The sequence below is a fragment of the Equus asinus genome, chromosome 18, assembly GCF_041296235.1.
Source record: "Equus asinus isolate D_3611 breed Donkey chromosome 18, EquAss-T2T_v2, whole genome shotgun sequence".
NCBI classification, from domain to species: domain Eukaryota; kingdom Metazoa; phylum Chordata; class Mammalia; order Perissodactyla; family Equidae; genus Equus; species Equus asinus.
Window position 1 is genome coordinate 30,858,077 of NC_091807.1, and position 13,429 is coordinate 30,871,505.

General features: G+C 38.9%; 1 protein-coding gene across 12 annotated transcripts in view; it reads left to right on the forward strand.

Moving 5' to 3' along the window:
* ITSN1 (intersectin 1) overlaps window positions 1–13,429 on the forward strand; it is a 204,291-nt gene that overhangs the window by 80,843 nt on the left and 110,019 nt on the right. For all 12 annotated transcript variants that reach the window (XR_011495392.1, XM_070488809.1, XM_070488815.1 and 9 more), the window contains 4 exons: window positions 2,447–2,547; window positions 7,856–7,919; window positions 11,243–11,380; window positions 12,981–13,096. Coding sequence is in view for 11 of the 12 variants with exons in the window: in XM_070488809.1 (XP_070344910.1) it covers window positions 2,447–2,547; window positions 7,856–7,919; window positions 11,243–11,380; window positions 12,981–13,096 (419 nt within the window). In the remaining variant the exon portion in view is untranslated. The remainder of the gene's footprint in view (window positions 1–2,446; window positions 2,548–7,855; window positions 7,920–11,242; window positions 11,381–12,980; window positions 13,097–13,429) is intronic.

The following is a 13,429-nucleotide window of genomic DNA, read 5'->3' on the forward strand; positions in this document are numbered from 1 at the left end:
TGTTAGCTCAGGGCCAGTCTTCCTCAGTGAAATGAGGAGGATTGGCAGCAGTTAGCTCAGGGCTAATCTTCCTCAACAAAAAAAAAAAGATCAACTTTTATGAAATGAGTTATTCAGATTAGTGGACAGTTGTTACTAATCAAATATGTGGCTCAATTTTGGCAAAGCTTACATGACCTTATTGCTTATATTTTGGCCAATATTGGTTTCATGTTATCTTTCATATATATTTATTTTTACCCTCTTTGTTTCCCTTGCATTCTGCTACACTAAGATTAAAAATTAAGTCTCTTGCAAGCCATCTCAAAACTTTTAGAATGAGAAGGGGGTGTAAATAGAGACAATTCCATCTTTTCTTGTTTCAGTCCTCATTAGAAATCTTTCCTAAGTGAATCAAGTTGTTTTTCCACTTTAAAGAGAAAAAAAGCATGTTTAATATAATTCAGAAATTCATCTTTTAAAAAACGATTTAAAGAGAATCCGTCAACTGAAAAGCACTGTACCATGTGCCCTGTGCACGTTAGCTCCTTGAGAGCTCACCTTCTTCCCCATAAGATGACTGTAGTATTTTCTCTATGGTGTAGATGAGGAAGAAGCTCAGAGACGTTAAGTGACTTGCACAAGATAACGTAACTCTTAAGTGATAGAGCTAAGAGTTGAACTGAGTTCTTTCTGATTTTAAGGCATGAGTTCTTGCCCATGGAAGTTTGCTCTAAAAACTTCAGTGAATTGTGGTACACAGGTGTTTGTGTTCCACGTAATTCAGCCTTTCTTCCTAAGATGCGGGAACATTTATTGAGCATCTGCTTTGCCAAATACCTCATTAATCTCCTTCAACCCCACAACCCCTGTGCAGTAGTTATTGTCTGAGAGTCGTGCTGTGCAGCTCAGCAAACGGTAGCAGAGCTGAGAGTTAAACTCAGATCAGCTAACACTAAATTCCCTGTTTTTCACGTGTTCTCCTGTACCATGCTGAAGTTTTCAGTCTCCTCGGGCTCCCCACAAGGGTTTCTGAAATCCGTCTTAAAATTGATTTGTGCCATTAGAACGAATAAACAATCAGTATTAGCAAACATTAATGCTATTAAAACAACTTTTTTTTTGGTAGTCATGTTTTCAATAGTCGAAATTTCTAGCAAGTTTTGGTAATGTCACATCTAACTTTTTGGTTTCCTATTAACGAGTTTTGAGTCTATTTAAATTCTCAGGAACTTGGCAGAAAACTATGACTTGATAAGTCTAATCTGGGACACCTTCTGTGTGTAACACCCTGCATTCCTGGGGTGCAGGAGAAAGATAATTAGCTTCTTAACAAATAGGCCAGAGTTGGAATCAGCAAAAAGTTAGTTTAAAATGAGAGGGTTGTTGCAGAAGTACTCACAGCAGAATAGATCTTGGTAAGTGTTTTTTATTAAGAAATTTATAAAAATTGAAAAGGTGAGTTTATATAGGTACTTGTCAAGTGTTTGGGAGCCACTTCTATGCTTTAAGAAGTGCATATAGTAAGTATAAGTGCATAGATAATATACATAAATAAGGATGAATAGGTTTAATTTATGATTAAAATTTTGCTTTTACATGTGAGAAATGGATATTTTTGTTGAAATGAAAGGAAATTGCAAATGGGGCATTGGTTGTAATCTTTCCTGGAAGTGGGATGCCATGTTTACAGTCAGCTCAGCCACTGTGTTTAAATTGCCTGATTTAGACATCTGGCTCTTAACAAGCCTTGGGTACCAATGTGCTACCCGGGTGGGAACCACTCTGAGGAACTCCTCACTGCGGAGGTCTAGACCCAAGCTGACTGCTGGCAGGGGTTCCTCGGGTCTGCGTTGCTGAACATTTGCAAGGAAAGGTGGGGTCTGGATCGCAGTCCAGAAAGCAGAGCTCCCTCACTGCTCCGCTGACTTGCCAAGCCCCTGGAATGCTCTCTTGTCTCTGGGAAGCTCTCCATTTGTGGGAATTTGAACTTCCCAGAATGAAACGATTTCCCTTCATTAAGAAATACATCCTGTATTTTGTTGTGTAGTAAGTTAGGCAATTATTTGTTTGCTGTCAGCATTACTTTTTAAACCAAAAGATAACTGTTCTGGAAGTTTAGAAAAGCCTGGACGTTATTGTATCACGCCACTTCCAAGGAGATTGTCCATACTTTTATAGAAACTTTAAATTATTAAATTATATGTATAACTTGAAGCAGCCACTTGGTCTGTTAAGTTTACCCTTGATTTGGAAAAATAATGAGCTTATATGTTTTGAGAGAAATGTTTATAACCTTAAAAAATGAAAATACTCATTACAGAAAATTCAGAAATAGTGATTAGAAAGCGAATGAGATGTTAAAGCTAATTTTCTAGAGGAGTTCTTAGTTTACTGTTTTTAAAGAACTTAGGCTGTTTCTTACTGTTAGTCATTTTTTTCCTGTCCTCCCTCTTGTCCCGTCCAGTGTCCCTCCAGTGGCGGAATGGGCTGTTCCTCAGTCATCCAGACTGAAATACAGACAATTGTTCAACAGTCATGACAAAACTATGAGTGGACATCTAACAGGTACTTGCAAATAAGAATTAATTTAGTGAAGTATCTTTGTTCTGAATGCAAATTGTTTATAGATGTTGAGCCAATGATATTTTGCAAATGTCTTTCTCTATTTTTTTTCTAAACAGTGTTTTCATTGTCCCTCTCATCTTGAGTTCTCATCTACTGATAATGTCACAGTTAGTTTATTCTCCAGTGCCACAGGCTCCTGCCACTTTGCTTCTTGGTAAACGGAACGTAGACCAAAGATCCTCCTGCACACGGAATGCCACTAGTATGCAAATCAAAGCACTAGCAAAGAAGTGCTGCTGTGAACAAAATCTGGTTCAAGTTCTGAAGTCCAGCTTTGTAGGTGAACTTGAAACTGCCTGCTCGCAGAGTCAGTGTTTAAAGCAGTGTGCGGGATGAAAGGGGACTGGTCGGGGAGTTTGAAACCTGGCTCTGTCACTGACTAGTGGAGGTCCCTTTACCAATACTGATCTTATTTCTTCATGTATAAAAGGCCAGAGTTAAATTATGTGATGTCAATGGATTACAAAAAAAGATTCTATAGTCTGTGTTAGAAGAGTACAAAGGATTTTCGGATACTGTTCAGAAACCTTTCTAATGAGGGGTTAAACACTTAAAATTGATTAGAGAGTCATAAAGAAAAGCATAGTTTTGAAAAAGGAAAATAGAGACCTCTGATGAACATTATGTGTAAAAGGGAAAAATGTAAGTGCCCTTTAACAAATAGGAAAGGAAGGGAGAATGGGTTAGTTTTCCTGAGGTGGAAAAGCACTGATATATAACACAAAACACTTTTAATTTCTGATTCTTACTATCTTATCTGCTTCTTACCATCACTTACAATTGCAATTTTTACTTCCAAAAGAAAAATTCATCCTTGTTTTAAAAAGTCAGGATTGGGTGAGACTTTGAAGGGTTCTGGTCTAGTCTTGAACCGTGTCCCCATAAGGGATCTCAGCAGTCATCTCAAATAAGCATGTATTTGTATCTGAATGGGGGAATTTCAAGTAGACGCAGATTCTCTGTATGCCAGCTCACTCTGCTGAAGCAGTAGCTGTCATTTTTATACAGGGCACGAAACACCAGTCCCGCTTACATGGGCACTGAAGGAATATTCAGTATATAGTTTTGAGTACAGCCATGCACTCCGTAATGACAGTTCAGTCACCGATGGACAGCACAAACAACAGTGGTCTCATAGCTTAGTACCGTGCAGCCTAGGTGTGCAGTGGGCTAGCCCATCTAGGTTTGTGTAAGTGCACTCTATGATGTTCGCACAAGGACGAAATCGCCTGCTGGCCAATTTCTCAGATTGTATCTGCTTCGTTAAGCAACGCGTGACTGTCCTGTGTAACACAGTTTGACACCAGTACTCCATACAGATCCAGGACCACAGTGTCGGTGAATCTGAAAACATTTCTTCAAAGCATTGTTGGTGTTTCTGTGCGTTAATTAAAATAGTCCAACTACAGTATCTGCATCTCAAAGATAATGAACCAGGCACTGGAATATTTAGAACTTTTAATATCTGATACAGAAAGTAAAGCTTGAGATATGCTGGAAAGAGCAGAATTTGCTAAGGTTTATTGGTATACTTACTACTGTTTTGTCCGGGCAAGAATTTAAGGTGGGAATTTTATTTTCAAACCAGATCTTTGTATAGTCAATGTTAAATAGAGTGATTTCTTACAGTAAATTTAAAAATAGGAATAAATAAAAGAAATTTAGTTTGCTTCCTCTTTTTGAGGAATCAATATAGGGTATATTTTAGGCCAAATAAGACTGTTGATGGAAGCAGAGCAGTTGTGTTGCGATGGGTGAAATAAAAAGATCATTGTCATGATCACAACCATGAAAATAATTGTATGAATCCTGGGCCCCCAAAGCAGTTACTCACTCAGGTTAAGGATAAGAGGAATATCAAGAAAACTGAGAAAAGTCCCAGAATATAAAGAGGCCCGAGTGAAATATATAATTTAATATTCTTAATTTCTTGTTTTTCTTCCTTCATGGTTTTGTTTTTTTGTGGCTTCTTGTTTTAAAGGAATTAAAAAGCATCATAAAAACTTGCATATAATTACAATTTCTTAATCTAGTGTAATAGCTCTCAGCCTTGGAGTTGTGCCATCCTAGTGCTATGAATACCAGTTAAAGTATAGGAGTTGTGGAAAATTTGTGTTTTAATATCGATTAGAGGAGAATCTAGGTTATCCTTACGCGTGTGTTTTGGAGTAGGGTGGAATCATAGTGCTCCGAGAGCTGCGTGTAAACTGCAGCCTCACTGGTCTGTGCTGTAGCCTGTGGCAAATCCCCAGTGTTAATAATGCGCTGTTGGTGTTTGATTTACTTTCACATACTTCTTTTGGATGCCATCTAATTCTGGCTACATCTGTAAGAGTATGTTGTGGGCATAAGAATGCCATTGATTGGCCCCAAAGCAGAAGATAGTGAGAACTTCTGAGCTTGTGATATGAGCTAATCACTGTGGGAGGGAAAGCTGGTCTAGCAGCAGCACAGCTTACCCCCCATTGATTACCTGGGTTGATTTAGCTGATGCAGTTGGTTATGTGGGCATCCCCTTGTTCATTCGCAACTTGATGAGTATCCTATTGGGTGGTCTTAAAAGAGACAGACTGATAAATTAAGAGGGCCTGTTCTTTAATCAAGGCTATATAAGTAGCTCTAGAATTCTGATAATCCTAGTAGTGCTAGCTCTCTTCTCAAAGAGAGATTTTATTATCTTCTTGCATTCTGAAACAATGGATATGTTATTTGGTTGTTCGTATGGTAAGCACAAAAGCTAGTCTTAGTTATTGTTTGAAATAAAACATCACCTTCATTTAATTATCTCCGTTCTTTCCATTCATGCTTCCTTACCTGCACATGGATGCCCTAGTAGGGTCTGCGGACTCGAGATTTCTGTTTATCCCCATAATGATTCCTCATAAGCCAGTACTCCAAGACTGGTATCCTGTTCTGAACGTAGGCTTCTACATGATAGTTCTGTGCACTTAGAGCTCAATTTTAGGCTGTCCTGTTATGCTAAGATGCTATCTTCACTGTTGCTGATCTAATTTAATGTTTCACAACCTTGTCATAGGGCACATAGAGTCAAGTATTAGAATTGCAAAAGACAGTGTGATCTTCCAGTACAGGGGTCAACAAACTTTCCGTAAAGAGCAAAATAGTAAACATTTTAGGCTTGCGGCCATACACTGTTGCAACTACTCAACTTTGCCATTGTAGTACAAAAGTAGCCATATATCATGCTTAAATGAATGGACATGGCTATCTTTCAATAAAACTTTATTTACGGAAACAGGCAGTGGGCTGGATATGGCCTTTGGGCTATGTTTTGCCAATCCTTGTTCTGGATCATTTCCCTCATTTCAGAGATGAAGGAACTTCCTGTTAGAGAGTGCAGGTAATTTTGTTAACGTCACATGTCATTAGGGTGTGAGAAGAGTCACTTCCAGAATCCACGTCCCTGATGTCCAGATCCAGAGCTAGATCGTTTCTTTTGTTGTTACACTTTTTGTTGAGAGTAGATGAAATAGTAACTTAGTTCTGAAGCGGGCAGAATTGTTACAAGTATAAATTAAAGAATTCACTAAAGTTTTGCTAGTTCTACTTTAATGTTGCCAACATTCTAAATACGATGTTAGAGACTAAATACAATGATCAGTGAACTTTTCTCATTCCAGTATTCCACAGAACCTTTAGAACTTTCATAGAAATTCAGTAAAGATTGCTTATTATGCTAGATGCTCCCAATACTCACACACACTCATCCAACAGGAATGTGTATACATGTTCACCAAAGCTTAGAATGTTCGCTATTCATACGGCCCCGAACTGAAAACTGCCTGAATGCCCACCAACAGTAGAATGGAGAAATAAATCGTGACATAATCACATAGCGATATAACTATCGTTAGGGTTAATGTTCTGCAACTATACATGATAATATGTTGAGCAAAATAACCCAGACTTAACAGAAGACACACTGTGCCGTCGGACGTTAGGCTACGCTCGGCTGGAGGGAATGATGAGAAGGGGCTTCAGGAGGGCTTCTGGGGTGCTATTTCATGCTCTGGGTACTGTTGACTGTTTTCAGTTTGGCAAATTACTTGAGCTGTATACAAGTGCACATGTAAAAATACACATGTATATATTCACGTGTGCTTTTCTGTCCATATTTCATGTGTAAATGAAAGTTAAAGTATTGTGAGTAATATTAACTCCCATTTATCGAGCACTTTTTCTGTGCCAGCACTATGCTCCGCTCCATGTTACAGTTCCTTATACGATGGATCATAGACTTGTAAATCTGGAAGGAACCTCTGGAATGAGAAACCCAGGGTCCAACAAGTGAGGAAACTGCCTACCCCAAGTCACTCAGCAAATTCTAGATGGAACCAGGCCCGGTGCCCCCAGCCTCAGCGCTGTCTCTGCTGTTCTCTGATACTTCCTGTGCTGGATCCTTGCTGTGATCCTCAGAAATTCCTCACTGCTACAGCTTGCTTGCAGAAACACATCCACTTTTGTGTTTTTGATGAGGTGCCTTGGGAGTCAGTGATGGCTATAAGGCATATTTGTCTCTCTCTCCCTAACCCTGGTTTATTGAAACAGTCAAAATCTCCCATTGTAGCCTTTGGCTCATAGCTAAAGCTAGTTTCATGCCAGAAATGAAGATATTTACAAGTATTTAAGAAATGAGAGCTGATTTTGAGAAGAGAGTTGAAATTCCAGGAATTTTTCTTTATTGCTAACGTAAGAAATGGCTGTGATATTAGCCGTTTGTGCAACTTTGAGCAAATCACTTTTCTTTTTTTTTCAAGTCTGTATAGTGAAGTGGTTAGAAGACTTCTCTCTAAGATCTCTTTCTCCTCCAAGAGTCTGAATCTTCTCTGCATTTGTCTAATAGTCATGGTGGAGGCAACAGACCATCCCAGAAGATGTTGAATTTAGACAGAATAATGCAAATAAAATGCAAATAAAAGCCCAAGACAAATAGAGATGGTAATCCAGACAAAAGGGCAGGTTATATTTTGAAACTCTAATCTTTTACTTACTCTTCATTAAACATCCATTTAACAAAAATTTATTGGGTACGTGGAGCTTTGTGTTTCTCACCTTTTTCATTGGGGTTTAATTTCCTTTTCACAAATCCCCTTGAGTACTAGCAAATATTGTTTAAAGCACTGTGATCGCGTGAGATTGCACAGGCCATGTGGGCAGAACGCTGGTCTTCCTGCACAGTGAGGATTTGCTGATTCCTCTATATGTCTGTGTCCTGGTTTCTTTTTAGGTCCCCAAGCAAGAACTATCCTTATGCAATCAAGTTTACCACAGGCTCAGCTGGCTTCAATATGGTAAGTAAGGAATAAAAAGTTCCTTGGTTTGCATAGGGAAACTTTTATTTCTTAAATTGGTATGGCCTGATGAGTCCTTAGATTGATGCCGTTGTTTATAGGGGCACGTGCGGACAGTATGCTGAATTTTTCAGTGGGTGATGATGATTACCTCTCTTACTTTCTCCCCTTTTGATTTTGAAAAATACAAAAGCAGAGAGATTAATATAATGAATTCTTAAGAACTCATAATGCAGCGTAAGTAAGTCTCCACTCATGGCTAGTCCTGGCTCTCCCCTCCTCCTTCCTGATTATTTTAAGCCAAATCTCAGTCATTATATTGTTTTCATCTGCAAATATTTCAGCTTGTATTTCCAAAAGAGATAGGGATTTTTTTTTTTTTTTTTGAGGAAGATTAGCCCTGAGCTAACTACTGCCAGTCCTCCTCTTTTTGCTGAGGAAGACTGGCCCTGAGCTAACATCTGTGCCCATCTTTCTCTACTTTAAATGTGGGATGCCTGCCACAGCATGGTGTGCCAAGCGGCGCCATGTCCGCACCCGGAATCTGAACCGGTGAACCCCAGGCCGCCGAAGTGGAACATGTGCACTTAACCACTGCGCCACTGGGCCGGCCCCAGGGATTTTTTTTGTTTAACATGACTATAATATCGGTAGTTCACCTAAAAATTGTAATAGTAATTCTTATCATTAAGTTTATCAGATAGTGTTGCCTCAGAATTTTTTTATAGTTGATGTGTTCAAATCAGGACTGAAATAAATCTACATTTTGCAACAATTGGTTGATAAATCTTTTTAAGTTTCCTTTAACCTTTAAACTCCCCTTTGTCTTGTTCCTCACTCCTCCCCTCAAAAAACAAAAACCCAGATCATTTGTCCTATAGTTTCTTGTAGTCTAACTTTTGATGATTGCATCCTGTGGTGTTAATTTATTCCTGTATTTCCTGTAGGTTGGTAATTAGATCTAGAGCAAGTTTTCTGCATCTCAGCACCAGTGACATTTTGGGCCCGATAATCTTTGTTGTGGGGGGCCGTCCTGTGCGTTATAGGTGGTTTAGTAGCATCTCTGGCCTCGACCTACTAGATGCAAGTAGATCCCCACTGCTAGATGTGACAATCAGAAATGTCTCCAGACATCGCCAGATGTCCCTGGGGTGCAAAATCAATCATCCCTGATTGACAGCCATTCATCAGATTTGAGTTTGGTTGGTTTTTTTTGCAAGACTGCATCGGAGATGATATTGTATACTTTCATCAGGAGGCATGTAAATGTCTCTTTGTCTATTTTGTATTGATTTTCAAAAGTTGTTGGTAGGCATTGCTAGGTCCTTTGGGTTCCTTATATTTAAATGTTAACCATAATGATTTCTTAAGAGGTATGTAGGGCCTGGCCCCGTGGCCCAGTGGTTACGTTTGAGCGCTCTGCTCCAGTGGCCCAGGGTTTCACCAGTTTGAATCCTGGGCGCAGACATGGCACTGCACATCAGGCCATGCTGAGGTGGCGTCCCACATGCCACAATCAGAAGGACCCACAACTAAAAGCACACAACTATGTACTGGAGGGCTTTGAGAGAAAAAGGAAAAATAAAATTAAAAAAAATTTTTTTTTTAAAGTATGTGTCTCTGGGTTATGCATTATTCATTGATTCTGCCTAGAAAATAAGCCTGGTCTGTAATGAAACTGCTTACATGCTAAGTTCATGATTTGCTGCAGTGGTCATTGATATGGTTGCTTCCTAAGTGGTCAAGCTCCAGTCCTGGTCCCTTCTGCTTTGTATTAAAGGATCAACCTTTTACGAAAGAATAATAATAGGCCAGTTAATAACATATTACATCTGTGACACATCCCGACCGCTTTAAGTCTGGATATGTACCAGTATCCTAGGGCCCTCTGAAATACCAACTTAAGAGCTAACATTTATAGAGGTTGATTCGCAGTTTATTAGTTTTTTTCATGACACTAGAATATATTGAAGTGCTTAAGTTTCTCATTTATAACCTACCCTCTGAAAAAAATACTCGAGACTTCTCCTACTAGAAAGTTATTATATTCTCCTTCTACACAATAAAAAGATATTTTTATTAAATATTTACAGCCATTGTAAATAGGCAAGTAAATAGTCAAGTATGAGGAAAAAAACAAATAAGAATTTCCCCTGCCTTCTAATGGGATCTACCTAGGAGTGGCTAGTGGTGGGACATGGAAAGGAGGAGCAGGCAGGGGTTTTCCCTGTGGCTCTGTTCTCTTTAAAACTGGGAGCCTGACATCTGGAAAACGCAAAGCTACAGGGGCAGAAAAGAGATCATTGGTTGCCAGGGGCTGGGGCCAAAGGAACGGGTTGACTCAAGATATGGGGGAATTTTGGTGCTGATGAAGCTGTTCTGTATATTGTGGTAGTTACACAACCGAATATGTTCATCAAACCTCGCACAAGTGTCCTCTAAAAAGGGTGACTGTTACTCTATGGAAGTTTACCTTTGAAAAACAAAAGAGTTTATGCCACCTGAGGAAATTTCAGATTTAAGAGGAGTTTCTTGATTTGTGACATCAGCAAAGCCAGGTTTCCAATGGAGCATCTGTCCTGTTGGGATTCTGGTGAACAGCCTTGTCCTGCATGCTCTTTTGGTGTCCAGAAGTTAAGTAGAATCACATTGTTGGACTTGCTAGAAAAATCGGTTTACTCTAATTAGCTACTAGGGCAAGTTGATTATGAAGAATGGTGGTAATTGAAACCTGAGATTAAGGAGCAGAAAATATCTTGGCTCTGTGGTTGGCGGCCATAAAGATCCACTTTTGTAGGCATAGGTCAGGAGTTGGCCAGCTAAGCCCAGTGAGCCGAAACTGGCCTGCACCTGTTTTTGCAAATGAAGTTTTATTATAAAAACAACCACACCCATTCATTTATTTGTTGTCTATGGCTGCTTTCCTGCTGCAAGGACAGAATTCAGTGTGATAGAGACTGTGTGTCCTGCAAAACTTAAATATTTATTATCTGACCCAATAGTTTGCCAAGCATAGTCTTTAAAGACACTTAGAATATGTGTATGATACGTTTTAAATGGGCTTGCAAGATTTGAGAAGAATATAATTATAATCATGGTTAACGTCTGTTGAATACTGACCACTATCCCAACTATATGGATTTTTTTTTTTTTAATTTTTGCAACAGTAGTATGAAATAGGTACTATTTTTATAAACTGAGGCACAGGGAGACCCAACTGGCCTAGAGTCAGAATAAGAAAATAGAACATTTAAATCACTTATGAATAATAACAAGCATGCGTTTTCATGAAACTAGATTACAATTAACTTTTTGTTGAATAGGAATCTTTCTGACATTGATCAAGATGGAAAACTCACAGCAGAAGAATTTATTCTGGCTATGCACCTAATTGATGTAGCTATGTCTGGCCAACCACTGCCACCTGTCCTGCCTCCAGAATACATTCCACCTTCCTTTAGGTAAGGAACATTGGGCTCTTATAAGAAATTGTGTGCTGAGTATGTGGATTACAAACTTGGCTTTGTTAGCTGTGTATCTTATGGTCACTTTTATTGCTGGTGAGTGAATGAAATATCTATGAATTCAAGAAAATCCTCTTATCTAGGTTCTGTGTTAATCTTGGGCCTGTTCTGTTCTTTGAAGTACTTATAGTTTGTTAGTAAAACAATCAAGTAAAACATAAAAAAATTGGTGATTTTTGTACCAATCTGTATAATCAAAGCTCACCAAAAATTTTAGCAAAGTGAACCTGTATCAACTTATACATAGAAAATAAAGCAAGGAGATTCTGCCTGTGACTTCTGTATGTTGGAAAGGTAACAGAATGCTGGCAATGTAGAAATTATTATCAGGAAGATAATTAAAGAAGATTACCCTAGTCTGGAACACAGTCTCAGTGGAGGTGTCGAGAGGGTAGACCAAGGTCCAGCGGGGAGAAAGCCACAGTGACTGGTGTCCTCCACCTCCAGGCTCACATGCACGCTCCCCGCTCCCCCCCAGACAGCTACGTCTCAAGGCTTTAGCTTAAAGACAAATAGCAGATCTTATAAGTGCAAAGAAGAGTGAAAGAAACACAGATAAGAATTTCTATCGTACTTCCTCAAACGTCAGGAAAGACTGGGGAAAAAAATCCCCATAAAAGTAAGAGAAATGAAGCCATCACCGTCAGCACATGCACGGAACAGGAGCAAGCTGAGAGGACCGACTGTGTGGGGAGGAACCCAGAGCTGGGCACTTGGTCCATAAAATCTCACAGCTGCAGGAATCACTACTTGACTCTGGAGGCTGATAAAAAAGCATAAAAAGAAAGATAGGTAAATTGATTTAAAAGAGCAAGGTTAATGGTTTAAAGTGAAATTAATCAGTAAACTAAGTGATTTGTTGTAAGGATTATGAAGTGTAGACATTTCATGTGTAAAAATGGAGAGACTTTGTAAAGGGAAAGGAGATGCTCCCATTTAGCTGAGCTGTTAATCTTCCTTTGGAGGAATTTAACAATCCATAAAGGGTAGTGGTAGTAACAGCAAACACTTGCTGTGTCCCAGGCAGTGCTCTAGCCATTTGACGATTATTCACTAATTCAATCCTTTGGAATTGCCCTAATTTTGAAGGGGTTCTAACCATTTGAACAAACTTGGCAGTCAGAGTCTGATCATGCTCAAATATTCATTTTCTAAAACCTCTTTATAAATAGAGAGGACCAAATCTTTATCTTTTTCTCGCTATAAATGAAATTTACAGGGCTAGCCCTGTGGCCGAGTGGTTAAGTTTGCCCGCTCTGCTTCAGCAGCCGGGGGTTTGCTGGTTCAGATCCTGGGTGCAGACCTATACACTGCTCATCAAGCCATGCTGTGGCGGCATCCCACATAGCAGAACTAGTATGACCTACAACTAGGATATACAACTATGTACTGGGACTTTGGGGAGAAAAAAAAAAAAAAAGAAATTTGCTCTATGATATGGAATAATCTTTAAAAATTCTTTTCCATAATTTGCTCCATTGTACCTAGATAGCTTTATGTGAATTTGTTTCTTTTTTCTTTTTTTCCACAATTGCAGAAGAGTTAGATCTGGCAGTGGTATCTCTGTCGTAAGCTCGACATCAGTAGATCAGAGGTTACCAGAGGAACCAGTTTTAGAAGATGAACAGCAACAACTAGAAAAGAAATTACCTGGTAAGGCAGTTTTTATGTTTGAGTTATATCATCTTAGAGATTGTCCATCTCTAAGGCAAAGATGGAGGTAAAAGTAAATTTAGTTTTTGACATTCTTACTGTGTTCCTTTAACAGATCTTAGGAGACACATAATATGCTTTTGTATTTGGATATGTGTAGAAAATTAAGAACACTATGTACTTTGCTAATGCATAGTACACTCTTGTTTTAACTTTTAAGTTGAAATATGGTTATTTACTACTAAACAAAAATTTTATAAATGTTATCTGTAAAACACTCAATTGATAAACCGTTAAGGTGGTTGCTTAATACCACCAGTGCAGAAATATTAT